At 43.9% G+C, this 27,168-nt stretch overlaps 1 protein-coding gene across 1 annotated transcript; it reads left to right on the forward strand.

Moving 5' to 3' along the window:
• The first annotated feature begins 11,835 nt into the window (after positions 1-11,835).
• Positions 11,836-23,664, forward strand: KLF17 (KLF transcription factor 17). The gene is made up of 3 exons (XM_082688555.1): positions 11,836-11,940; positions 21,299-22,154; positions 22,504-23,664. Exons 1-3 carry the CDS (start codon positions 11,857-11,859, stop codon positions 22,746-22,748), a joined length of 1,185 nt encoding a protein of 394 aa, XP_082544681.1. The 5' UTR covers positions 11,836-11,856; the 3' UTR covers positions 22,749-23,664.
• The last annotated feature ends 3,504 nt before the right edge of the window (positions 23,665-27,168 follow it).

The raw sequence follows: 27,168 nt of genomic DNA on the forward strand, positions 1-27,168 counted from the left end.
TGAGGGAGCCTGCTGGGGAACTTTGTATAAGGACACTAATCCCATCCATGAGGGTTCCAGCCTCATGACCTAATTTCCCCCCAAAACCTCCATCTCCTAATACCATCACCTTTTAACATATGAATTTTGGGAGAGTCACAAACATTTAGTCCGTAAAAGTGTCTCCTTTACAAACTTACTGAAATATCCCCTGCCTATGAAATTATGTAACTCCTCATTCCTTAAATGCTCTTTGAATCAGCTTTCCCAACCTTCTGATTAACCAGCTAACTTTTTAGAAATTCTACTTGGAAAACAATTTTTTTAAAAAAAAATTCTACTTTAGCAGAATTAGCATCAATCTGGGGTTGATAGTTGAAATGACATTCCTGAGAAATTAAGATATGCTCTACAGTTACATAATTTGACAATTCAGAAAGTCCTCCTAGTCTTTTTTCCTTTCTCAGAAAAAAAAACCCCACCGCATTAAAACATATAGAGAATAATATAATAATGAGTACCAATGTACTTGGCTCCCAGGTTTGTCAAATCTTAGCATCTGTGATATTTGCTCCAGATACTTCATTTTTTTAGCTTTAGGTAGAGTTTGGTGATTCATCAGTTGCATGTAACACCCAGGGCTCATGACATCATGTGCCCTACTTAATGCCAGTCACCCAATTACCCCATCCCCCCCGCCACCTCCTTTTCAGCAACCCTCCATTTGTTTCCTAGAGTTAAGCGTCTCTTGTGGTTTGTCTCCTTCTCTGTTTTGTCTTATTTTGTAATTGTTTTTAAAGATTTTTATTTATTTATCTGACAGAGAGAGAGATCACAAGTAGGCAGAGAGGCAGGCAGAGAGAGAAAAGGGGAAGCAGGCTCCCTGCTGAGCAGAGAGCCCAATGCCGGGCTTGATCCCAGGATCCCGAGATCGCAACCTGAGCCAAAAGCAGAAGACCAACCCACTGAGCCACCCAGGCCCCCCTGTCTTATTTTATTTTTCCCTCTCTTTTCCTATACGCCTCTGTTTTGTTTCTTAAATTTCGCATACGAGTAAAATCACACAATAATCATCTTTCTCTGATTGACTTATTCCACTTAACATAATACCCTCTAGTTCCATCCACGTTGTTGCAAATGGTAAGATTTCATTTTTGATGGCTGAGTAATATTCCATGGTCTATATGCACCACATCTTCTTTATCCATTCCTCTGTCGATGGACATTCCCCCAGATTTCTTTAAAGAGGAAGAAACAGTACCCACATTTTTGAAATTCCATCACTACTTCTCTTGGATCTGCTTTCTTACTCTCTCCTCCTTCCTGCTCTGAGAAACCACTATCTTAAATAGGGTATTTTTCATTCTTATGAATTTTTTTATATCTTTATTACATATGTATGTGTCCATAAGCCATATCTAGTATTATTTGTATGGTTTGAAACTATGTATAAATGTTATCCTATTGCATTAACTAATTTTTATCTTTGAGTCTATGTTTTCATTTAAAACTTGCTTTTGGGGTGTCTGCGTGGGTCAGTTGTTAAGTGTCTGCCTTCGGCTCGGGTCATGATCCCAGGGTCCTGGGATCGAGCCCTGCATCAAGCTCCCTGCTTGGTGGGAAGCCTGCTTATCCCTCTCCTTCCCCTCCCCCTGCTTGTTTTCCCTCTCTTGCTGTGTCTCTCTCTGTCAAATAAGTAAGTAAAATCTTTAAAAAAAAAAAGAAAAAAGAAAGAAAGAAAACTTGCTTTTTTTTCTTTGATCTTACATTTTTACAAATAAACTATCTGGGAGTCATTTAAATTTCAGGAGAGTTGCAAAGGTAGTCAGAGAGTTACTGTAAACTGCTCACTCAGCTTCTTGCAATGTTAGCGTCATACCTAACAGTGATACATCAGTCAAAGCTAAGAACAAATACTGGTAAAATCCTACTAAGTAAATTGTAGATAGACTTTATACAGATTTCACCAGTTTTTCCACTAATGTCCTTTTCCTGTTCTAAATCCAACCCAGGACACATTACATTTAGTAGAGTATGTTTTTGAGATTTATGATGATACCTGGCATTCTTATTCATTGTGCTTGAAGTTAGAATTCCACTTTTGATTGCAACACAATGTGTGTGTGATTTTTTTTACTAAGATGTTATTTATTTATTTGACAGACAGAGATCACAAGTAGGCAGAGAAGCAGGCAGGGGCGGGGCTCCCTGCTGAGCAGAGAGCTGGAAGCGGGGCTCGATCCCAGGACCCTGAGATCATGACCTGAGCCGAAGGTAGAGGCTTTAACCCACTGAGCCACCCAGGCACCCCAATGTGTGTGTTTTTTAAAAGATTTATTTATTTCAGAGAGAGAGAGAGAGAGAACCCAAGTGGCAGGGGCAGAGAGAAGAGAGAGAGAATCTCAAGCCGGCTCCCTGCTGAGCGCAGAGCCTGACGCAGACTGCCTGGGCTACCCAGGCACCCCACACACTGTGTTTTTTATTCTCCTATTGGTAGATATTTGGGTTATCTCCAAGTTTCTTTTGCTATTATAAACCGGTGCAGGGGCGCCTGGGTGACTCAGTGGATTAAGCCACTACCTTCGGCTCAGGTCATGATCTCAGGGTCCTGGGATTGAGCTCCCCATCGGGCTCTCTGCTCAGCGGGAGCCTGCTTCCCTCTCTCTCTCTGCCTGCCTCTCTGCCTACTTGTGATCTCTCTCTCTGTCAAATAAATAAATAAATAAAAATCTTAAAAATAAATAAATAAATAGGGACGCCTGGGTGGCTCAGTTGGTTAAGTAGCTGCCTTCGGCTCAGGTCATGATCCCAGCGTCCTGGGATCGAGTCCCACATCGGGCTCCTTGCTCCACAGGGAGCCTGCTTCTCCATCTGACTCTGCCTTCCACTCTGTCTGTCTGTGCTTGCTCTCGCTCGCTCTCTCTGACAAATAAATAAAATCTTTAAAATAAATAAATAAAATAAATAAACCGGTGCAATCCTTGTACCTTTGTCCATACCTTCTTTATACTGTCAGGAAGCAGAGAGAAAGCATCTTTCTGCAACTTACGATGAAGTTCAAGGCTGTACCTTTAAAATCTGGCTCTGACTTTCTTCTAGAGCCACCTCAGCACCCCCAGTCAGCCCTCCCGAGTTCACAGCTGAGTTCTGGCTCTCCTATGTTTTCTAATCTGCCTTGTGCTTTCCTGGTTCCTAGCCTTTTCTGGTCTTCATCTTCACCGCCAGCCCCAGTGGTGCCTGTTAGAAGGCAGCACAGATTGAAAGTTGAACAGAGTTGGGCACCTGGATGGCTCAGTTGGTTAAACAACTGTTTTTTGCTCAGGTCATGATCTCAGAGTTCTGGAATCAAGTCCTGCATCGGGCTCCCAGCTCCAAGGGAGTCTGCTTCTCCCCTTTTATGCTCTCTCTCTCTCTCTCAAGTAAATAAATAAAAATAAAAATAAAAAAAAGAAAAAAGTCGAATTGGGTTATAAGTATGGTTTAAGGAATAATTTTGTTACTTGAAATGTGTGCATATGCGGTTTTAAAATTCTTTTTGGTTTTTGTTTTTTTATAGTCACACAGACTAAAACCACACAGAGACGTGTGAAAGAGAAGGTGGAGAAGAGGGAGGCTGGCGTGCCCTGCCGAGGGCTATGAGGGCAGCACCAAAGGAACACGTTCAACCAAACAGATGGGAAACCCAGAGAGCAGGAACCGTGGACAAGTGCCTTTATGGGGGTCAGGGTGGAGTACCCAAGCAAAAGGCAGGAGGGGACGTCATTGGTGTGTTTGAATGCCACTAGTCACAGCCAGGGCAGGACAAAGAGGGGACTTGTAGCAGAGACCACACCTTTACACTGGTGCTCGGGGGCTCACAGCCTGTTTGTGGGGCTGTTGGGGCAGCAGGAAAATAAGAAGTTTAAAACACTTATAATCCAATAAGGAAGAGTGTGGGCTTAGAATAAAATGGGCCCAGGCTCTTACCTAACAGCCTCTCTATTTGACCGAGAGTTGCTCATCACGTCCCTGTGTCAGACACAGTGCCACGCACCCAGAGGTTTCTGTAGCCACCTCTCTTCCTATTCTATATTCTAACGGCTTCAACTCGGAAATCTGCACTCTCCGGCTTTGATTTTGTGTCCTGAGCTTCTAACCCGTATCTCTAAATGCTTTCTGGGCATCCTTATGTGGCCATCTCAGAGGTAACCTCAAAGTCAATCTGGTCAAATATGAATTTGTTATCTGAAAAATGTCCGAATCTGCTCCTCCTTCAATGTCCCCCATAATCTTAGGGAATGGCCTCAGCAACCGCCCAGCACTCAAGGTAAACACCTGGGAGTTTCCCTTGATGCCCCCCGTTCTTCCCCAGCATCAACACAATGCAGCACCAAGTTCTGTTCTTTCTAATACCTTAGGGTAGACCCATTTGTCAAGTGCGTTCATTTATCCTTCACTTTTGCAGCTACTCAATGCCTTTCTATGCCAGAACCCAGGGAAATAAAAATAAACCAGTGCTTCTCAATCTGTCTGGCTGAGGGAACTTTTCCCCACCCCTAATCAGTCAGGATGGATTCTTTTCTAAAACACAGTGAAAACTAATTACCAGGAAAATACAATGAAAAAAAGAAAAAAAGGATATACACAAGACAAGCCCCAGTTTTTCATTATTGGATTCAACACACGAAAATAACTGGCCACATAGCTAGGAGAATTTTAAACGTTTCGCTCAATTTCTGTCCGTATCTCGTTGCAGGACTGGTTAAGTCTGCAAACGGGTACCACCCATGGCCTGCACTTTGAGGAGCCCTGAGAGGCAAACACGGAATAGGGTGTGTATATGTGAGCCTCAGGGTGGGCGGGGAGAAGGCAGAAAAGGAAGATTCTTTTTAAAAAAAAGATTTTATTTATTTAATTTAACCAATCAATTCAATCCGTTTATTTTAATTTAATTTATATATTAACTTAATTTATTCATTACCTTCATTTATTTAATTAATTATTTTATTAATCCCCGCTGAGCAGGGAGCCGGATGCACTCGCAGATCATGACCTAAGCCAAAGGCAGACAGTTAATGACTGAACCACCCCGGTGCCCAGAAAAGGAAGACTCTTGAGCAAATAAATATCAAGCGCATTGTCAACAATGTTCTGCTCAGCAGAACAATTGGTTCAGCAATTGGTTTTCTGTGCCAGGACAGCACCTAACCCAGCATGAGTATCAGGATAGACTACCTTATAGGGAGTGCAAAATGGGCAGGAGTTGGTCCGGTTGGGGAAGCTCTAGAGACAATAGGGCAGGGTGTTCCCAGCAGGGAAACGAGTCTGGAGGTGTTAAGCAGCATAAGGCTTGGGAATTACCTTTCCTATGATTTGAGGGGCTGCTTTTCTCTGAGTCAGCATCCATTTCTACCACATGTGTAAAGTGGGTATGTTAATCCTTTCTTTAAATGACAGAAGAGAGGCCACGAAAGTGCCTATGACAGAGCCTGACATTTGGCACTGTGCTGTATGTGTGTAACGGGTACGCACAGGAATCAGAGATGCCTCAGGGGGAGGGGTACAGGGGGTTGGGGCACAGCTCATTAACTCAAGACTGGAGTCTAGAATGAGCCAGGTTCTGAAGGATGATAAGGCAATCAGGGGGCCATGCCTGTTAGACAGTCAGCCAATGATGGGGTGTAGTCTCAGGTTGGGGCATGAAGCAGGACCCCCAGAGTAAGCCCCTCTTTCCCACAAGCCTCTGGTGTTCAAGATGTCCACACCAAAATTAGGCTCTAGGGGCAGGTACCTGGGTGGCTTAGTCAGTTAAGCATCTATCTGCCTTTGGCGCATATCATGATCTGAGGTCATAGGATTGAGCCCCACATTGGGCTCCCTACTCAGTGGGCAGTCTGCTCCTGCCTCCCTCCCTGTCCCTCCCCCTACTCATGTTCTCTCTCTCTCACTCTGTCTCTCAAATAAATAAATAAAATCTTTAAAAAAAAATGGGTTCTAAAGCTAAGGGGTAGTGCTTGCTCTGTCCTGCCCTGCCTGGCCTTTGCGGGGAGGTTAATAGGATAAATGACATTAATGGAACATTGATAAGTCACAAAGCTTATCTTCTCAGGGACTGGTTTCTTCCTTTCTTTTTTTCTTTTGAAGATTTTATTTTTATTTGTTTATTTATTATTTATTATTTTTATTATTTTTTCTTTAAGCTTTTTTGTTGTTGTTAGATTTTACTTATTTATTTGACAAAGAAACAGCGAGAGAGGGAGCACAAGCAGGGGAAGTGGGAGACGATGAAGCAGGATTCCACTGAGCAGGGAGCCTGAGGCAGGGGCTCGATCCCATTACCCTGGGATCATGACCTGATCTAAAGATTTTAGATCACCCCAGTACCTCTAAAGATTTTATTTTTAAGTAATCTCTATACCCAACATGGAGCTCAAATTTAAAACCTGGAGATCAAGAATCCCATGGTCTTCTGACTGAGCCCTCCAGGCACCCCTCAGGGGAATCAGGAAAATTAATAAATACATTCCAAAATCTCAGAACCAGAGCCATCACTAGGATTAAAACCCAGGCCCTGACTCCAGACCTCACCTCTTTTTTTTTTTTTTAAATTTTATTTATTCATTTGACAGACTGAGATCACAAGTAGGCAGAGAAGCAGGCAGAGAGAGGAGGAAGCAGGCTCCCTGTTAAGCAGAGAGCCCGTTGTGGGGCATGATCCCAGGACCCTGGAATCATGACCTGAGCCAAAGGCAGAGGCTTTAACCCACTGAGCCACTCAGGCGCCCCCAGACTTCACATCTTAACCAGATGATGCATTCAGAAAATTTTCCTGATTTTTATTTTGTTGAAAATGACTCATTTTTATTTAAAGCACAAAAAATGAGCTATAACATGTATACTTGTACACGGAGAAAAGGATACCACCGAGTATACAAAATGTTGATCACTGCCATGTATATACATATACACACAATGGAATATTATTCAGCCGTAGTAAAAAAAGAAGGAAATCCTGCCGTTTGTGACAACATAGACGGACCCTGAAGGCAGTTTGTATGTAAAATAAGTCAGGCAGAGAAAGACAAATATGATATCAGTTATATGTGGATCCTAAGCAAAAAGCAAAACAAGGCACTGAACTCATAGGTAGAACAGAAACTGCGGTCGTCAGATAAAAATCAGGAAAATTTTCTGAATGCATCATCTGGTTAAGATGTAAAGTCTGGGGGCGCCTGAGTGGCTCAGTGGGTTAAAGCCTCTGCCTGTTTTTGTGGGAGGCCGGTGAGGAGGTGAGGGGCGGGCAAAGTGGGTGAAGGTGGTCAAAGGTACACACTTCCAGCTGTAAGAGTCCTGGGATGTAATGTACAGCATGGTGACTGTAGTTAATAATACTGTATTGTATACCACAAAGTTGCTGAGAGAAGAAAAAGATTATAATGGTGGTGATGGATGTTAATTACACTTATTGGGGTAATCATTCTATGATATATACACATATCAAATCCTTATGTTGTACACCTGAAACTATAATGTTAAATGTCAATTATATCTCAATAAAAAAATAAAGAAAAAAACCATGAAAATAATGTACTAGCATATATTTACTACAGACCTTTTTGTAAATATTTTATTTATTTATTTGGGGGGTGTGGAGAGGAGGAGCAGAGAGAGAGGGACAAGCAGACTGAGCTAAACACGAAGCTGGGCACAGGGCCCCATCTCACAACCCTATAATCATGACCTGAGCCGAAACCAAGAGTTGGATGTTTAACCGCCTGAACCACCCAGGTGCCCCTACTGGAAGTTAATTCAGAGAGTGCTCAGTTGTGCTTGGAACTCACGTTAGGCATGGGTCATGTCTCTAACACGTGTGGTATGAGATATGCCTGTGTTCACACAGTAGCTTCCACAGCTTTACAGCGATTGATTATAAAGACAAAGAAACAGAACTTGATTTACCTCCATTCTGTCCTTCAGCGCAGCCAGCTGGAGTTTCGTGTTAAAATTTAGAACAGTGAAACAGTGCAAATGAGAGGCAAAATACTTCTGTTTGGTTAAGTGTGAATTTTTCTTTTAACTTTATTTATTTGAGGAGGGGGAATACAAACAGGGGGAAGAGCATACAGAGAGGGAGAAGCAGACTCCCTGCTGAGCAGAGAGCCCATCTCATTTCAGGGCTCAATTCCAGGACCCTGGGACCATGACCTGAGCCGAAGGCAGACAGACACCCAACTCACTGAGCCACCCAGGCGCCCCGGTTAAAGGCAAATTTTAATTCACACACGAAATGTTTTACTGAATTGGAATCACACTTTTAAAATGGAAATTTATTTTTAAAAAGTCTTAGCTGTTTTAAAATGAAAGATGAATCAGGAAAGTAAATGTTACATCATTGGTACAATTTAGCAGTTTTGGTTTTATTAAAATCATTTGTTAGTTACCGAAGATCACTTATATAAGGTCTCAGATTGCAGTGAAAGGATCAAAGTTCAAACAGGTTGATGTGAAAATGATGTAAACAGTTTTACTTTTTTCATTTTTTTGGTACTGTCATACTAATTGTATGTACTTGCTTTACAAGTAAAAGAAAATTTTCACTCCTATATTTCTTTTCTGCACATTCTTCTTTTCATTTCATGGTCACTTGAAAACATGAAATTTGAAAAAAAAAAGCAAAATAAATTAACTATAAAATAGTTAATTAATGGGGTGCCTGGGTGGCTCAGTGGGTTAAAGCCTCTGCCTTCGGCTCAGGTCATGGTCTCAGGGTCCTGAGATGGAGCCCCACATCGGGCTCTCTGCTCAGCAGGGAGCCTGCTTCCCCCTCTCTCTCTGCCTGCCTCTCTACCTACTTGTGATCTCTGTCTGTCAAATAAATAAATAAAATCTTTAAAAAAATAAAATATTTAATTAAATTAACTAAATAACAACTAATGAAATAATTTAAATTAATGATAATTATTAATGTTGTTATTCATAAATGATAAATGGTTTAAATAAATAGTAATTAATTAATTTAGTTTAAAAATAAATAATTTTATCCTATAGAGGATAAACAGTTAATAATCTGCTCCATGTATCAAATATGATTCATCCTTTTTTTTTTTTTTTAAGATTTTTTTTATTTATTTGACAGAGAGAGATCACAAGTAGGCAGAGAGGCAGGCAGAGAGAGGAAGGGAAGCAGACCCCCTGCTGAGCAGAGAGCCTGATGTGGGACCCAGGACCCTGCGATCATGACCTGAGCCGAAGGCAGCGGCTTAACCCACTGAGCCACCCAGGCGCCCCTCAAATATGATTCATTCTGCAGGCACAGTCGAGATGCCATGTTGGGAGAAACATTAGTTTATGGAAACTGGGAGAGGTATCACCTGAGAGTCAGAGATGGTCCCAGAAGGCAGTGACACCTGAGCTGAGACCTGAGCAGGTGTTAGTGATAGAGGCACAGCCACTATTTCCCAAGGGCCTGCTCCCAGCCCCACCATGTACTAGTGGCTGGAAACACGAAGATAGTCAAGACTCTTCTTACCCAACCTGTTACAAAAGAACAAAAGTCCCCCCTTTCACCAAAGTCCCACTTGCCCATTCATACTCCGTCTGGGTCCTGTCTTTACTTGAATTATCAATGTCGCTCCTATAATTAAGCTATCTCCTTCAATATTAGTTTCTCTTTATTGGTGGATCCCTGTTCAGCCTCCCTCAATCCTCCCAACTACCATCTTATTTCTTTGCCCCCATTTATAGCAAAATCTCTTTTAAACACACACACACACACACACACACACACATTTGTAAGTAAACTCTCTGCCTGATATGGGGCTAGAACTCACGACACCAAGACCAGTAGTCCCAGGCTCCATCTGCTTTTGTCAGTCACCCATGACTTCCATCTTGTCAAGTCCTGGTTCTTATCTCAGCAACCTTTGATGTGGTGGCACAGTCCCTCTTTTGAATGCACACTTCTCTTGGCTTCCCGAAATATAATCTCCTGACTCCCCTACTTCTCCGTCTGTTACTTCTCAGTCTCCTTGGATGAACTTTCTGTTCTGCTGAAACTTACATGTAGGAGATGCTCAGATTCTGTCCCCAGTCCCTTTATCTAACCAGCTCCTAGCTGATCCCACTTACTCCAATGGCCTTATGACCACCATAAGGTGTTGTGTTGTCAATGCCCAAATTTACATTTAAAACCCCTATCTCTCTCTGAGCACATTTAGTGGACCATCCAAAGTCAATATGCCTGAAATTGAATTGGTTCAGCTGCCTCCAATCTGCTCTTCTTCTCTTTCCATATTCCCAAACAATGCAGTCATCACTCAGTTGTTCAAGCCAGTAATCTAGGGGTCATCTTTGTTTCCTCATTTCCTCTCAGCCCTTTACCATTCCAACCCATTACCAAGTCCTTTTCCTTTTCATTCTAAAATATCCTCTAATTGCCATCACCAGCGCCCACCAAATACGAACAGCTCCTTCTTGGAGAGCTCCTTTAGCTTGCTTGCTTTCTTTCTTTCGTCCTTCCTTCCTTCCTTTCTTTCTTTTTCGTTCTTTCTTTTTTTTTTTTTTTAAGATTTTATTTATTTATTTGACAGAGATCACAAGTAGGCAGAGAGGCAGGCAGAGAGAGAGGGGGAAGCAGGCTCCCTGCTGAGCAGAGAGCCCGATGCAGGACTCCATCCCAGGACCCTGAGACCATGACCTGAGCCGAAGGCAGAGGCTTAACCCACTGAGCCACCCAGGCGCCCTCCTTTAGTTTTCTAACTGGCGTCCCTGCTTTGATCTCATCTCCTATAATCCATAAACCTCAAAGGACCCATATGATTATTTTAAAAACTTAGATCCTATTAATTTCCAGTTTGAAATCTTTCAGTGGCTTCCCATCACACTTTGAATGAAGTTCAGACTGCTGTCCAAGACCATTCCCTATCATATCATTCCACTTTCCTCCACACTCACACAGTGGCTATCCCCCAGTCCCCCTGGGTTTCCTCCCGCAAGCCAAGCTCTCTTCTGCTTCAGATCTCTCCAGTCTTCCTATGGGGAGGTCCCTTTCAGGGACTCAGTGCTCAGCTCACATTTTCCTATATCATTTTCTCTGTGGCACTCGCCACCAAAGAATATATTAACTATTGACTTTATTATATTCATTTGCCCTCCCATTTCACATGAAAATTCCTTGAGAGTTAAGACCCTTGGTTCTGTCTTGTTTGCCATTATATCCCTAGTTCCGAAAAACAGTGCAACGCACAGGAGGTACTCAGTAAGAATTCTGGAATAAAGACACCGGCTAGGTAGGTCCCAGAATTTGGTTTGTACACACAAGGGAGAGAGGTACCTGGTTTATAGCAGAGAAGATCCAGGCCGCTGGGAGCTTATGACAAAGAACCCTGACCTGGTGGGGTGCTGGTTATGGTTCTCTTGTCTCCCTTACCCCTGTCTGTAGCTGCCTCCTGCCTCCCGCCCTGGTTTTTCCACTCTGAGGTCTCCAAGGCCTAGAGTCTGCAACCTCAATGTTCTTACCCCCGCTCGGACCAAAAGGACCAAAAAGAGATGCTCAGACTGAAGGGCGAATGGGGTAAATCGGGTAGAGGCAGACTTCAGACACAAGGTGTGGTGACGGTCTGAGTTCCCCTGTTAGTGACCCTGTCGTGTCCGGGCAGGACCTGGGTGCCCCCTGCAGCGGGGCGGGGTGGGGCGGCTGCTGATGGGTGGGTCTGTGGGTGCGGCCCTTGGCTCCGCCCCCCCCGCCCCCCCCCCCCCCCCCCCGGCTCCGTGAGAAGTAGAAGCTGAGCGAGGCAATTGTGATTGTGGCGTGGTGGTGGCGGGGTGCTTGACCTGCGACGCCGAGCCGGAGCGTCTCAGCTGTGATCTGGCGTGGGCCTGGACCCGCACGCCGTCCTGATGTGCAGCCCATCCCAGGCTGAGATGGAGCGGGGGGCGGAGATGCAGATACAGTGGCAGCCGGCTCAGCATCAGCTCGTACAGGTGAGTCCAGACGTCAGCCCCAGGGCCGGGCGTCGGGGGGTGGGGGGTGGGTGGAGGGAAGCAGAAATCTGAGGTATCAGAAGTGTGAGGGTAGGGTTGGGAAGGGGAGGGATGGGAGATCTCGGACATAAATGATGTGACGTTTATGCAATTAATATTCACCCAGCGTTAGCGCCTGTGCTGGGCCCTGGGGGTAAAGAGGACCTGGGCAACGCCCTTTCGTACAACTGAACGCCCTGGATACCTGAATATCCAGGAAAGAAGACAGAATTAGATTTCTGTCAGTAGGAAGCAAGCAGGGAGGAAAAAATTAGTAAGTAGCAGGCCTTTGCCAAGACCTTGGGGTGAGCTTACTGTAGGATACTATGCTATTATATTAATAAGTAGCTGAATGACTGGACACGTACAAATTACTATGAGGGAGAAGAACGGGGCCCATGGGAACAAATAGCAGAGGTCTTTGAGTTGATTTAGGAGGTGGGGAAGACAGCTGAGGATTTGGTCTGGACCTGGGGAACTGGCTGGGTGAAGGGTTTGCAGGGTCCGAGACCAGAGACAGAAGGGAATCAGCCTTGGGAGGAAGTGAGAGATGGACTTAGAACTAAGGCCAAGAGAGTGATGGGTGAGTGGCCCAAGGGAAGGGAGGCGGAGATCCCGGCCTTACGGGAGGTCCTGCAGGGCCATAGCCCATAGGAAGCCCCTGAGGAATTTAAATGTGATCTGTTGTGATTAGATTTGCATTTTGCAAAGAGTTGCCCTGATAGGTGGGCAGAATTCCAGGTGATTGCTGGAAAGCTACTGTGATGATCCAAGTGAGAACCAAGGTGGCAGCCTCACTAGGAAGGTGAGAGTGAACGTAGAGAAAACCAAATAGGTCTTGGACATGTTTTGGAGGTGGACACCACAAAAACTGGTCATTAACTTGCATCTAGGCGGTGAAGGAGCCATCGGGGACACCTTATCAGATCTCTGGCCTGCACGACGGGCAAGAATAGTGACATTTTGTGCGAGAGCAAAGGATGAGAAGAACAGGCTTGTTTTCTACTCTTGGTGGAGGGGAGGGGGTGAGTTAGGATGAGCTTGAGTTTTAGAACCAGTCCATTGAGTGATGAGCCTTTGGGCTATCCACAGTGGACTGAGCAGTAGGCAGCTGGAAGATTGCGGAAATTTCTGCCCTGGAGCTACTGGTCTAGAATAAGTGGAATATAAACCTTAAATGGATCATTAGCATGAGAAAGATTGCCTGGAAAGTAGGCAGTACGGGAAACCTGTGGAGGTGGTTGAGGAAGAAGGAGAAAAACCAAGAAAGTGTGACAAAATGTGTTCCCAAGGCCGCAGGAGGAAGGCATTTGAAGCAGAGTGTGGTCAGTAGTCTCAGGAGCTCCAGAGAGGTCAAGCAAGAAGGGGTCTGACAAGTGTTTGGATTTAGTGACGCGAAGGTTGTTGATGACCTTCATGAGAGCTGTTTTCTGTGGAGAAATGGGGGCCAAATCGAATTTGGGGGAATAACTAGGCAAGGTAGTGGTGAAGGTGTATATTTTAAGCATTTCCAAAGAAGTCTGCCTGTGAAGGATCTTGAAAATAAAAGAGGGCCGTCACTGAGAGGGAGGAAAAGGGGGGCTGAGCGCCCCAGAAATACCCACCTGATAGACATTATCTGGAGCCTGTTATGTGCTTGCTTTATGCGAGCTGCATATAGTGGTGAGTGAGACAGGTTCTCCCCAACCCTTCTAGGGTGAAAGAAAATTATTTTCTTCCATAGTCAGAACATTTTCAAATCTACCAGAATTCTAATTTCTTTTTATTTATTTATTTTTTATAAACATATATTTTTATCCCCAGGTCTGTGAATCGCCAGGTTTACACACTTCACAGCACTCACCAAAGCACATACCCTCCCCAACAGAATTCTAATTTCTTTTTTCTTTCTTTTTTTTTTTTTTTAAAGATTTTATTCATTTATTTGACAGAGAGAAATCACAAGTAGATGGAGAGGCAGGCAGAGAGAGAGAGAGGGAAGCAGGCTTCCTGCTGAGCAGAGAGCCCGATGCGGGACTCGATCCCAGGACCCTGAGATCATGACCTGAGCCGAAGGCAGCAGCCTAAACCACTGAGCCACCCTGGCGCCCAGAATTCTAATTTCTTAATATCATCTTAAATGTAATTTGTTTTCAGATTTCCCTAGTTGTGCCTAAAATGTGCTTTACAATACTATGTCCAAACCAGGATCTGGTTTAAAACCACACGCCACATCTGGTTGTTCAATCTCTTGAGTTTCTTTGAAATTAGAGTAGTTTTCTTTTTTCCAGACTGACTTTCCATTTTTCATGATACTGTCTTTGGTCTTGTGGGCTCTTCTTCTTCCAGATTTATCATCTTGCATTCTCCTGGTATAATTTAGCTTGATCCTCTGGCTCTTGGATCCATTTCTAAACTGAACTTAGACCTTAAGCTTCATTGGATTCCTGAAGAAGGTCTCATGGGTATGGTAGACTCCGTCTTTTTTTTTTTTTTTTTTTTTTAAAGATTTATTTATTTGACAGAGAGAAATCACAAGTAGACAGAGAGGCAGCCACAGAGAGAGAGAGGGAAGCAGGCTCCCTGCTGAGCAGAGAGCCCACGGGACTCGATCCCAGGACCCTGAGATCATGACCTGAGCCAAAGGCAGCGGCTTAATCCACTGAGCCATCCAGGCGCCCTAGACTCCGTCTTCATCAGAGATGAATCTGGATCCCCACGTTTGGGTCACACTAGGCTTGGCCCTTGAATTAAGTTAGTGAAAAGCCTGATTGATCTCCTGATTCAAACTTAACTTTTAGCCTTGTGGTCAGAAAGTAATTTGTGTAACATTATCTTGGATAGATCCAAATGCGCAGTTCCCCACCAATCAGTCACCTATTGGTGGCAACCAAATGTTAATTTTTCCTTAATCGAAAGGTTTTTTTTTAATTTTTTTTTAATTTATTTAACAGACAGAGATCACAAGTAGGCGGAGAGGCAGGCACAGAGAGGGGGGGAAGCAGGCTCCCTGCTCAGCAGAGAGCCCGATGTGGGGCTCGATCCCAGGACCCTGGGACCATGACCTGAGCCGAAGGCAGAGGCTTAACCCACTGAGCCACCCAGGCACCCCCCTTAATTGAAAGTTTTATGAAGGGTTGTAAAATAATGATTTTCCAATTCTACCACTCCTTTTACATTTATTAGTCTGTGTTCTTCTGTAAAGCAGGATTTTTCTTAAACCATTGGACTCTTCTGGTGATTTTGAAATAAGTTTCCTACCAGAAAGAGATAAAAAAAAAAACACTTAATTTTCACTTCAAATCACAATGTTCAAAGCTTCTGTTAAAACGAGTAGTCATTATTCTTTTTGATTCTCAAATTGTCACAAGTTTGGCCAGTAGGACCTTTTTTAGACATTTAAAGTGTGGTAAAATCTACATAACAAAAATATCATTATAACCATGTTTAAGTGTATAATTAGTGGCATTAGTCATACCACATTTCTGTGCGACCATCCCCACTATTAATCCTCACAACTTTTTTCATCTTCCCAAATTGAAACTCTTTTATTTTTATTTTTTAAATTTAAATTTAATTAATGAACATATGACGTATTATTTGTTTTAGGGACTGTAATTCATCAGTCTTCTATAATACCCAGTGCTCATTACAACCGGGGACACCGTCCCCAGTGTCCATCACCCAGTTCCCCCATCCCTCCATGTAGCAACCCTCAGTTTGTTTCCTTTAAGAGTCCCCTGTGGGGGGCGCCTGGGTGGCTCAGTGGGTTAAGCCTCTGCCTTCAGCTTGGGTCATGGCCCCAGGGTCCTGGGATTGAGCCCCACCATTGGGCTCTCTGCTCAATGGGGGGCCTGCTTCCCCCTCTCTCTCTCTGCCTACTTATGATCTCTCTCTCTCTCTGTCAAATAGATTAATATCATTAAAAAAAAAAAAAAAAGAGTCTCCTGCAGTTTCTCCCTCCCTTCACTATGTTCCTCTGCCTTCCACACTGAAACTCTTCAACCAATAAAAAGTAACTTTCCCGGGGCGCCTGGGTGGCTCAGTGGTTTGGGCTGCTGCCTTTGGCTTGGGTCATGATCTCAGGGTCCTGGGATCGAGCCCCGCATCGGGCTCCCTGCTCCGCAGGAAGCCTGCTTCCCTCTCTCTCTCTCTCTGCCTGCCTCTCTGCCTACTTGTGATCTCCGTCTTTCAAATAAATAAAATCTTTAAAAAAAAAAAAAAAAGTAACTTCCCAATGCCAGCCTGCCCATATCCCTGACAGGCACATCATTCTACTTTGTCTCTTTGAATTTGACTTCCTTAAATATCTCCTATGAATGGAACCATACATTTTTTTTTGTCCTTTTGTGACCAGCTTATTTGACTTAGCTTAATGTCTTCCAGGCTCATTCATGTTGAAGTATGTATCAGAATTTCCTCTTTTTTTTTTTTTAAGGCTGAATAATAGAACATTTTAGGTATATGCCCCAGTTTGTTCATCCGTTCATCTGCTGATAGACACTTTGGGTTGCTTCTACATTTTGGCTTTGATGAATTCTGCTGCCCCGAATATGGGCATACAAATACCTACTTCTCCCTCTGCCTGCTGCTCCCCTTGCTTAAGTGCTCTTGCTCTCCCTATGACAAAAATATAAAATCTTTAAAAAAAGAGTAGAATTCAGTGATTCATATGACTGAATATATATAATATATAATTACATATAACACCTCGTGCTCATCACAAGTGCCCTTCTTAATACCACCCAACTAGCCCATCCCCACCACCTCCCTGCCCTCAAACCTCAGTTTGTTCTGTGTCAGTAAGAATCTCTTATGGTCTGTTTCCCTCTCTCCTTTTTTTCCTGCTTCCCATTTGTTCACTGTTTCCTTTTTTTGTTGTTGTTCTTTAAAGATTGATTTTTGAGAGAGAGAGAGAGAGAGAGAACACTGGCAGGGGAGTAGTAGAGGGAGCAGGAGAAGTAGTCTCCTGACTGAGCAGGGAGCCCGATGTGGGGCTCCATCCCAGGACCCAGATATAACCTGAGCCAAAGCAGACACTTAACCAACTGAGCCACACAGATGCCCTGTTTTCTTTCTTAAATTCCACACATGAATGAGATTATATGGTAATTTGTCTTTCTCTGACTAATTTCATTTAGTGTAATACACTCTAGGTCCATCCGCATCATTGCAAATGGCAGGATTTTTTTCTTTCCTTTTCCTTTTTCTTTCTTTGAGAGATGAAGAGGGAGATGGGGAAAAGGGCAGAGGGAGAGGGAGAGAGAGAATCTTAAGCAAGTTCCACACCCAGTGCAGAGACCCATCTCATGACCCTGAAGTCATGACCTGAGCTGAAGTGAAGAGTCAATCACTTAACTGACTGAGCCACACAGGTACCCCCAAGATTTCATTCTTTTTGATGGCTGAGTAATATTCCACTGTGTGATTGAGATAGATATATATCCCCCAATTTTGGCTGTTGTTGCTAATGCTGATATAAACATGGGGTGCACGTACCCGTTTGAATCTGTATTTTGTGTACTTTGGGTGAATACCCAGTAGTGCAGTTGCTGGGTCATAGGGTAGCTCTATTTTTAACTTTTTGAGGAACCTCCATACTGTTCTACTGAGTGGCTGTTCCAGTTTGCATTCCCACAACAGTGCAAGAGGATTTCCCTTTCTCAGCATCCTCGCCAACACCTGTTGTTTCTTCTCTTGTTAATTTTAGCCATTCTGACAGGTGTGAGATGGTATCTCATCCTGGTTTTGGTTTGTATTTCCCTGATGCTGAATGATGGTGAGCATCTTTTCATGAGTCTGTTAGCCTTCTGGACGTCTTCTTTGGAAAAGTATCTACTCATGCCTTGAATTTGAATCTTACTACTTATGGGGTGCCTGGGTGGCTCAGTTGGTTAAGTGTCTGACTCTTGGGTTCAGCTCAGTCATGATCCTCAGAGTCATGGGATGGAATCCTGAGTTGGGCTCCACACTCAGTGCAGTCTGCTTGAGATTATCTCCCTCTTCCTCTACCCCTCTCTGACACATGTGTTTACTCACTCTCTCAAATAAATAAATAAATAAACAATCTTTTATAAAATGACTCTTACTACTGCTGAATTTGTTAGTTTTAACAGGTGTATGTGTAATCCTTTGGTTTTCCACATATATGATCATATCATCTGGGAACAGACAGTTCACTTCTTTTCCAATACAGGTGCCTTTTGTTTTTCTTATCTGATTGCTCTGGTTAGAACTTCCAATACAATGTGAAATAAAAATGGTCAAAGTGGGGATGCCTCGGTGGCTCAGTCGGTTTAGCTGCTGCTTTCAGCTCAGGTCGTGATCTCAGAGTCCTGAGATCAAGCCCCACATGGGGGGAGGGGGGGTCTTTGCTCAGCAGGGAGCCTGCTTCTCTCTCGGCCACCTGCCACTCTGTCCACTTGTGCGCACGTGCTCTCTCTCTCTCTCCCTGGCAAATAAATAAATAAATAAATAATAAAAAGGTATAGGGGCAGAACATTTTTTAAAAAAATGGTCAAAGTGGCCATCCTTGTTTTCTTGATCTTAAAGAGCCTTCAGTCTTTCATCATGAATATGCTATAAGCTATGGGTTTTTCATAAATGCCTTTTATCAACTTGGAAGTTTCTTTCTATTCTTTGTTTTTTTGAGTTTTTTCCTTAATCACGAAAGGGTATTGTATTGTTTCAAGTGCTTTTTCTGCTTTCTCCCCCCTTTATTTTACTTTGATTTTCAGATGCTGAATCAGCCTTGTCTTCCTGGAATAAATTCCACTTGGTTATGTTGTATAATCTGATTAATATGCTGGTGGATTTGGTTTGCTGAATTTTTTTAAAGGATTTTTTTGGTATCTGTATTCATGAAAGATGTTGGTCTGTTGTTTAGTTCACTTGTGATGTCTTTGCCTGGCTTTGGTATCAAGGCAATGCCAGAATGAGGTAGCAAGTATTCCCTCTTCTTCAATTTTTTGAAAGAATTTGAGAAGCATTGATATCCTTCCTTAAATATTTGGAATTCACCATAAGCCATCAAGTTCAGGGTTTTTCTTTGTCCTAGAGGGTTTTGATTATTGATTCAGTCTCTTTACTAGTTATGGGTCTGTATAGATTTTCTACTTCTTCATGATTCAGTGTTGGTAGATTTTTGTCTTTGTAGGTATTTATCCATATCATTTAGGTTATCCAAACTGTTGGAATGAAATTGTTCATAGTACTCTCATAATCTTTTTCGTTTCTGTAAAATGGGTAGTAATGTCCTCGCTTTCACATTTTTCTTGGCCAGTCTAGCTAAAGGTTTGGCAATTTGTTAATCTCTCCGAAGAACCAGTTCTTGGTTTCATTGATATTTTTTCTAATATTTCCTTCCTTCTGCCAGCTTTGGGGTTAGTTTGTTCTTTTTTTTAGTTCCTTAAGGTGAAAGCTAGATTGTTGAATTGAGATTTTTTAAATTATTATTATAAGCATTTACAGCTACAAATTCCCTCTTGGGAGGGAAAATGTACAGAATATTTCCTATTGAAATTCACCGTTATTTTTGCTTAATTTATTCTGATTTTAAATTAATTAACTAATTAATTATGAAATATTTTATTTATTTATTTGACAGAGAAACAGTGAGAGAGGGAACACAAGTGGGGGTAGAGGGTGAGGGAGAAGCCGGCTTCCTGCTGAACAGGGAGCACGCGGGGCTCAATCCTAGGACCCTGGGATCATGACCTGAGCCGAAGGCAAAAGCTTAGCAACTGAGTCCCTGAGGTGCCTCTACTCTGATTTTTAAAATGGCATTTTTCACTTGCTGAAAATCCCAATTTCTTACAATATTATTTTGAAACTATTTTAATAAAAAATAAAAAACAGAGAAGTGAATATAAGTGTACAGCCTAATGGATGATTATACAGTGAAGATCTGTGAAACACTGCCACCACTGCAGAAGCCCCCTCCATGCCCCTTATCATTGTCTCCCCTGCTCCCCTCTAATATAACTTGTTTATCTGGACATAACTTCTTTGAATTCCGCTATTTCTGTTCTGTGATGTTTCTGTAATTGGTGTAAAAGCCGGAATTGCTTTCTTAAGTTTGCTTTCTTTTTGTGTGTGTGCGTGAACGTTGCTCATTTTTCCTTGATCTGTGGCAACATTTTTTTCAGTCAATTTCTTTAAGATTTTATTTATTTATTTGAGAGAGAGAAAGAAAGCGGGAGAAGCAAGTGCCTGAGCCTGAGCTGGGGTGGGGGTGTGTGTGCAGAGGGAGAAGGAGAAGCAGTGGGGGAGGGACAGAGGGAGAAGATGCTGGGATCCATCCAAGGACCCCCTGGGATCATGACCTGACCTGAAGGCAGATGCTTAACCAACTGAGCCACCCAGGAGCCCTGATTTATTTTGTTTGTTTGTTTTGGTTTTTTGAGATTGCAATATTCAATTTCTCTTGGTGTTTTAGTATCTTCTGTGGATACTGTATTTTTTACTTACGTTTTGGTTTTTGTATTTGAATGGATTGGTCTTTTCTGGACTGTCGCAGTGGAGGGATAGATGGGAAATTATTCATTAAGATAGTTTCAAAATAATATTGTGAGAAATCAGGATTTTCAGCAAGAGCTCTCTCTAATGCTACAGTGATGGACAGCTTTAAAAATTTTTCCTGGATCTCGTCCTGTTTTAAGAGGTTCTACTGCCCATCTCTTCTTTATTTCCCTTTACACCAGTCAGTCTTCCAGGAATACCGCCTCTTGACTTCCAAGCTCATCTCCTACCCTTGTTAAAAATCGTCCTTTTTCTTACCTCCTCCGGTGTTGATCTCAGACTTGTCCTCTGCAGTTCCAACTCAGCTCAGACCCTCTTCTGTAAGTAAATATTTGCAGATGCTTTCTACGTTTGACTAGAGTCATGACCCATCTGAACCCTCAATTCTTCCCACTCTTGTGGCTTTCTGCACTTAGGCCAATTTTGTATGTTCTTTCACCCTTACACTTAAAGATATCTTTGAAGGTTTTCTCAGACTTTTACTGAAGCTATAGGCTATAGCTATAGGCTATAGGCTAAAATATAGAATATTTTATTTGCTCTCTTGGTTCTTTTTTTTTTTTTTTTGACATGAACGTGACAAGGAGAAAAAATGGCATGTGTCCCGTCCAGGCTTCCACTGTGCTCCTGTCAGCTAGACTTGCTTCTTAGAAAGTCCACCCAGGAGAATGGCCTGGTGCTGGGATAATTCAGGCAAAAGATCTTGGAGGCTGGATAAGGGTGGAGTCCAGAGATGGGAAAGAGGGATTGGAGTTGGGAAGGAGGGACATGTGGAATTGGAATTTGAACAAGGGGTGAATTTCACTTCTCTCTCTTCAAGGATACTGAGAAGTCAATGTCCATCTTGGACATGTCTCCATCTCCTAGACGCAGTGGAGTGCATACCTCTTGGAATGATGGCACATCAGGCATTCACCACTTCCTTCCGTGCACAGAGCTGGAGAGGATCCCTTTGGCCTTAGCTGAGGCTCCCAGGCAGAATGCAAGTGAAACGGGGCCACAGTTCAGTATGATGCTGCCTGAGCATGGTGTGAGCTACTGCTCCCAAGTGACTCGCACTCCTTCCCAGATGATTTACTGTGAGGGAATGTCTCCCTCCCAGCCAGGCATGGTGATTTTCAGGGGGCCCCAGATGATGCCCTTAGGAGAGCCCAGTACTCCAGGGGTGGCCATGACCTTTGGTGGGAATCTAAGGATGCCCCGCAGTGGGCTGCCAGTTTCAGCTCCCAGTGGAATCTCAGTGACATCCCACATCAATGTTCCATCAATGCCTTATTCTGGCCCCCCCACAGTACCTTCTAACAGAGACTCTTTAACACCTAAAATGTTACTGGGCCCAACCATGCCTTCTACTGAGGCCCAGGCAATGCTTCCTTCTTTGACTCAGATGTTGCCCCCTAAAGAACCCCATGACTTTAGGATGAGCCCAGCTGGGTCCCCATCATTTCTGGCTTTAGAATCCCAGGACTCTCTCAGCCAGCCAGGCTCCCAGGAAGACCCCTTACCCAAGCAGCGCATGCATGCCCCCCTGAAAGCAGAGCGGAACTCCAGGTCCCAGGAAAGGGCTCTCAGGAGGAGATCCCCGGTTTCAAGGCCTTACTGCTGCCAATATGAAAGCTGTGGAAAAGCTTATACTAAGCGCTCCCACCTTGTGAGTCACCAGCGCAAACACACAGGTGAATGAGGTGTTCAGATAGGTGGGGTAAGGTTGGGTGGGGTAGAGGAGTCTCTGGGCTTTAGATTTGTGCTAGACCACTGGTTTGTAATGGCTTGGGATTAGCTTGTTATCTTTCAAGCTTGGGGTCAAACTGTATTGGCCCCACCAATGTGCTTTCCTGCTACCTAGTGTGACCATGCCAGAATCATGGGACTGCTGGTCTTGTTGCCTCCTTGCTCCTTTCCCTTGGTTTTCTCTTGGTTTCTCAACCTTGACTGCTCTTCCTCAATAGAGTCAGACCCCTTTGTAAGCACCTGCTGGCATGTTCTTCTACTTAATTTCTTCTGTCCCTTGTCACCTCCCCACAGGTGAGAGGCCCTATAAATGCATGTGGGAAAGCTGTATGTGGTCTTTTTTCCGTTCTGATGAGCTTGGACGACATATGCGGATACACACCAGATACCGACCACATAGATGTGATCAATGCGGCCGACAATTCATGAGATCTGACCATCTCAGGCAACACCGAAGGATTCACCAACGGGTTCCAGGATCCCCAGACCTCCAGGCCAGCAGTGGACAGATGGCTGGTCCTCCTGCTGCTGGTCTTTAGATGAATCTCCTCTCCTCATCTTGGTTTCTCTACCCAGATCTCGCCTGCCTCTGACCAGATAGTCTTCAGTAGGAATAGGCTTCGATGAAGACAGAGAAAGATTATGAGGTGGTGTTAAAGCCTATATGAGCTCTGGACCCAGTCAGAGACTCCTTGGAACTGTCTTGCATGCCCTCGCCTCTCTGGGGCCACCTACTTTTGCCAAGGTTAGCCACAAGGAAAGTAGAGATTGGGAGCTTTATCCAAAAGCTCTTTATCTTGTGTCACTGCCCAGTTTGAAACTCTTCAGCGACTTTCCTTCACCTGCTACATAAAATCCAACTTCCTTATCTTGGTCTTCTATAATTTCCAGAACCAGACTATGTTTAAATCCTGAATTTACTTACCACTTACTAGCCATGTGACCTGGGAAAAGGTGTTTGGTCACTATGCCATGTTTCCTCATCTGGTACACAAGAAAAACAGTGTTGGACTGTTTTGGACCCATCTTAGGTACTGAATCAGATTCTCTTTGGCACTCACCAGCCACATGTCCAGAGATTGTTTCTCCTATAGCTTCGAGACTTGGATGGAATGCCACACTGCAGGGCATGGGATCTGGCATCTCAGGTTGCTATATTAGCGGCCCAGAAGTGTGGGGGAGTAAATGCTCCTGAAATAACATTTAATTAATGGGAGATGGGAGAGACTCAGGCGGATCAAGTACCTTCTTCCCTCCCTTTCCTTGGGAGCTGCAAGGTACTGTTTCTCCAATGGGAGGATTGCCCGAGTAGCCATTGGACACACCTGCTGTGTTTCTTCAAGGCTTGTCATGAAGCAGGACCCAACTGCTATCAGTTTGCATTACCATCAGTTCTTCCCTGCCTTGCTTCCCTTTTCTCACTCGGTGTCCTGGGTTTGCACCTCTCAAATAAAACATAAGTACTTAGTTCTTGTTTCAGGCTCTGTTTTCTAGGTGACTTGGGGTGGAGGACAGAAGACTGGGGCGGAGAAGGACAAAGCCTACTGTAACTTCCTCTTCTCCCCTAACCGCTACCTGGGCTACCAAATACCAGGTATTAATGGCTCTGTCCTGCCCTTTTCCCTCCTGTAGGGTTGAGAGCATAATAGCTATCCTGAGTATTCAGGTGGTTTTGAGTCTCATTTCTAGACTTCTCAGCCAGCCATTCCACTGGCTGGCAAACTAAGAGGGACTTGCCTAAACTCAGGTGGCAGAGCTGGGATCCCAACCAGAATTGGGATTGTTGCCGAACACTGCCAGGTGATAGCCGCAGAGATATGAATCAGGTCCTGTGGACAAGGGATCATCTTGGTCTAGGGGCTGAGAAGTCCACCTAGGTGTGGTGGCCATGGAGAGGAGGAACACCTAAAGGGAAGGTCAGAGAGGCTTTCTGGAGGAGGTCACCCTTGAGCTCAGTTAGTGTATGTAATATCTAGTGATCCCTTAAGTGTTGGAATAAACTGAGCAGGTGAATGAAGAGAAAAGAATTCCAGACAGATTGCTAGACCAACACAACTGCTCAGAGGAGAGTCAAACCAGCAAGCTTCTATTCATTCGACAAACATTCTTTGAGTCCACTACAGAAGCATCAGAGCTATGGGGACTCATGGTGGAGAGCACAGGGACAGTGGAAGGGTGTGTCAGGGAAGAAAGACTTCTCAAAAGGAGGTGCCTGAGCCAGTCCTGAAGGACTCATGGGCCTTAGCCAGACCTCAATTTCCTGGATATCTACCTTTGGTCATATCCTGTGTTGGACACTTAAGGACTCAGAGCATGACAGTACCTTGCTGTGGGCCATTAAGACCACAGTTAAACATTCTGAAAGCACTCAGTGTTGCCAAGAAGAGCTGCCAAATCTCGGGGGGCTCAAATTTATTCCGGGCATTGTGGAAGCCCCACAGGTAGAGTGACACCTGTGACCCCCATCCCCACCCTTACCTCCTCCTGCATGGCCATCTTGGTCTGTTACCTTGGTAGCCCCGGTGTACCTGCACCAGGCAGTCAGTGCCTTCCACCCAAGCTCTTGAGTGGGGGGAGTGGACATGATAAACAAGGGAAGGGGTGCTTGGTTGGGACCCAGTGTGTGGCCTCAGGTCTCAAGAGCCCAAAGTGTCTCTCATTCCCACCTGGGCACCGGGTCCCTTCTGTGAAGCAGGACATCTCAAGGTCAGTGGGCCATTCCCTGCCCTTCCTGGCTCATACACATGGCTGCTGGTAGGGTCAAAAGGCCAGATTGCTTGTTGGGAGGTAAGAGAGAGGTCTGTTGGTGACCCATCACTTTCACCAAGGAATGGAACTGGAAGGAGCCAGAGAGGGCAGGGGTGTGCCAGACACTATAGAGTTGGGCAACAAGGGGCCCTGCCCTTGTGGAGGTCACAATCTAGTGGAGGAAGGACAACAGACATTTGGAATGCAATGAGGACAAATACCAGGGACTTGCATGTAAGAGGACAAGGGTTAGGAAGGCATTCCCTTGGGAAATAGGGTTTGAGCTCAGTGGTAAGGACTAACTAAGAGGAAGATAAGGAGGTGAGGAAGTTACTGGAAGGGAAAAAGTTTTACAGGTTACCTTATCGCAGACCTTGGCTAAGCCTTTCCCAGAATTATCTTGTTCAACGGCCAGGTAGTATGGGTGGGGTAAAGGCTTTGTGGGCTCCAGAGTGTGATTAATAGATTTTGAATCCTTGGGCAATTTCCTTATCTCTGCACCAGATAGCAAGTGGGGCAAGATTGACACCTTCCAACTGATGAGAGAATTAGTCGTGATTGTTCCTTCTGCTTAAGGGGAAGGGATCATTCCAGGGGAGAGTGGCAGAGTGGATGGTGGCTGGGACAGGGTGTAACGGTGTAGGTGGAGAGTAGTAGAAAGGTTTAAGAGATAAAATCAGCCCCGGGATAGTTGGATCTGGTTGGCTAGGGAGAGGTCAAGGATAACTCCCAGGTTAGTAGCTTGTGTTTGAAGTGACGGGAAGGAGAATGGATGAAGTTTATTTTTCTGTATTTTTATTATTGATGTCAATCATGTGCAAAGAAGTTTGCTTATATACAGTTTAATGTATTTGCCCTTTAGGCCACTTAAAAAAGAAGCACACACTAATAACATTTGATGCCTTGGTGCTCCCCTCTGACCAGGGGCCTCATCCTCTACTGAGGTAACCACTATCCTGAATTTTGGTGAATTTGTGTTTGTTTTTGTTTTTACCATATGTATATATTCTTAAACCCTATAATGCTTTGTTTTATGTGGTTTCGAACTTTGTTTATTCTGTTTGGGGTTCATTGAATGTCTTCCATCTAAAGGTTTTTTGGTTTTTTTAATTAATTAATTAATTTATTTATTTATTTGACAGACAGAGATCACAAGTAGGCAAAGAGGCAGGCAGAGAGAGGAGGAAGTAGGCTCCCTGCTGAGCAGAGAGCCCGATCCGGGGCCTGATCCCAGGACTCTGGGATCATGACCTGAGCCGAAGGCAGAGGCTTTAACCCACTGAGCCACCCAGGTGCCCCCATCTAAAGGTTTATAGTCAATAAAATTTGGAATTTTTTGGCATGTTTTGTCAATTTTTTGTCCCCCTCCCCTTTTTCTCCTGACTCAGAATCTGCGCATATAATAGACTGCTGTTGTCCCACAGGCCACGGATGCTCTGTCCATTTTTTTCAGTCTTTTCTTTCTCATTTTAGATCTTTTCTTCTACAGTGTAATCTTCTGTGTTTTTCAGATACTGTACTTTTCATCTCTAGAAATTCCATCTGGATCTTTTAAAATCTCCTATTTCTCTTCTTGTCATGCCCATATTTTTCTCTCCCTCAAACACAAGAAGCATAGTTAAAAGAGCTGTTTCAATGTCCTCAGATGCCGGTTCCATCATGTTCATCATTTCTGAGTCTGTAATGGTTGGTTTTTCTCTTGATAATTGCCCTTATTTTCCTGCTTTGAATAGCTGATAATTTTGTACTTGAGGCCAGACCATTGTGAATGTACATTGTTGGTTGCTGGATTTTGTTTTATTCCTTTACATATTGTTAGTTTTAAATTCTGGCATGCATTGCACTTTCTTGGAGTTAGTTGGATCTCTTTGAGGCTTACTTTTCTTTCCCTCGGAGAATATTTATTTGTTTATTTAAAGATTTTATTTATTCGTTTGTCAAAGAGCATGCAAGCAGGGAGAGCAGCAGGCAGAGGGAGAAGCAGGCTCCCTGCTGAGCAAGGAGCCCTATGTGGGACTTGATTCCAGGACCTGAGCAGAAAGGCAGATGGTTGAACGACTGAGCCACCCAGGCATCTGGGGTATTTTTATTCATGTGAGACTTACACTTTCAGCTTTTTTAGAACAGTCTCAGAACTGCATTTTTTTCTAGGGCTAATTCAATCCCACTACTAAGGCTACATTCTGAGGATTCTTCCTGATCGATATATTA

The sequence above is a fragment of the Mustela nivalis genome, assembly GCF_964662115.1.
Source record: "Mustela nivalis genome assembly, chromosome: 10".
Lineage (NCBI taxonomy): Eukaryota > Metazoa > Chordata > Mammalia > Carnivora > Mustelidae > Mustela > Mustela nivalis.

Excerpts from the sequence above, each read along its gene's own strand:
- KLF17 (XM_082688555.1), top strand. The coding sequence starts at position 11,857 with ATGTGCAGCCCATCCCAGGCTGAGATGGAGCGGGGGGCGGAGATGCAG. Across the intron at positions 11,941-21,298 it reads CTCAGCATCAGCTCGTACAG|GATACTGAGAAGTCAATGTC; the intron begins GTGAGTCCAGAC and ends TCTCTCTTCAAG. Across the intron at positions 22,155-22,503 it reads TCACCAGCGCAAACACACAG|GTGAGAGGCCCTATAAATGC; the intron begins GTGAATGAGGTG and ends ACCTCCCCACAG.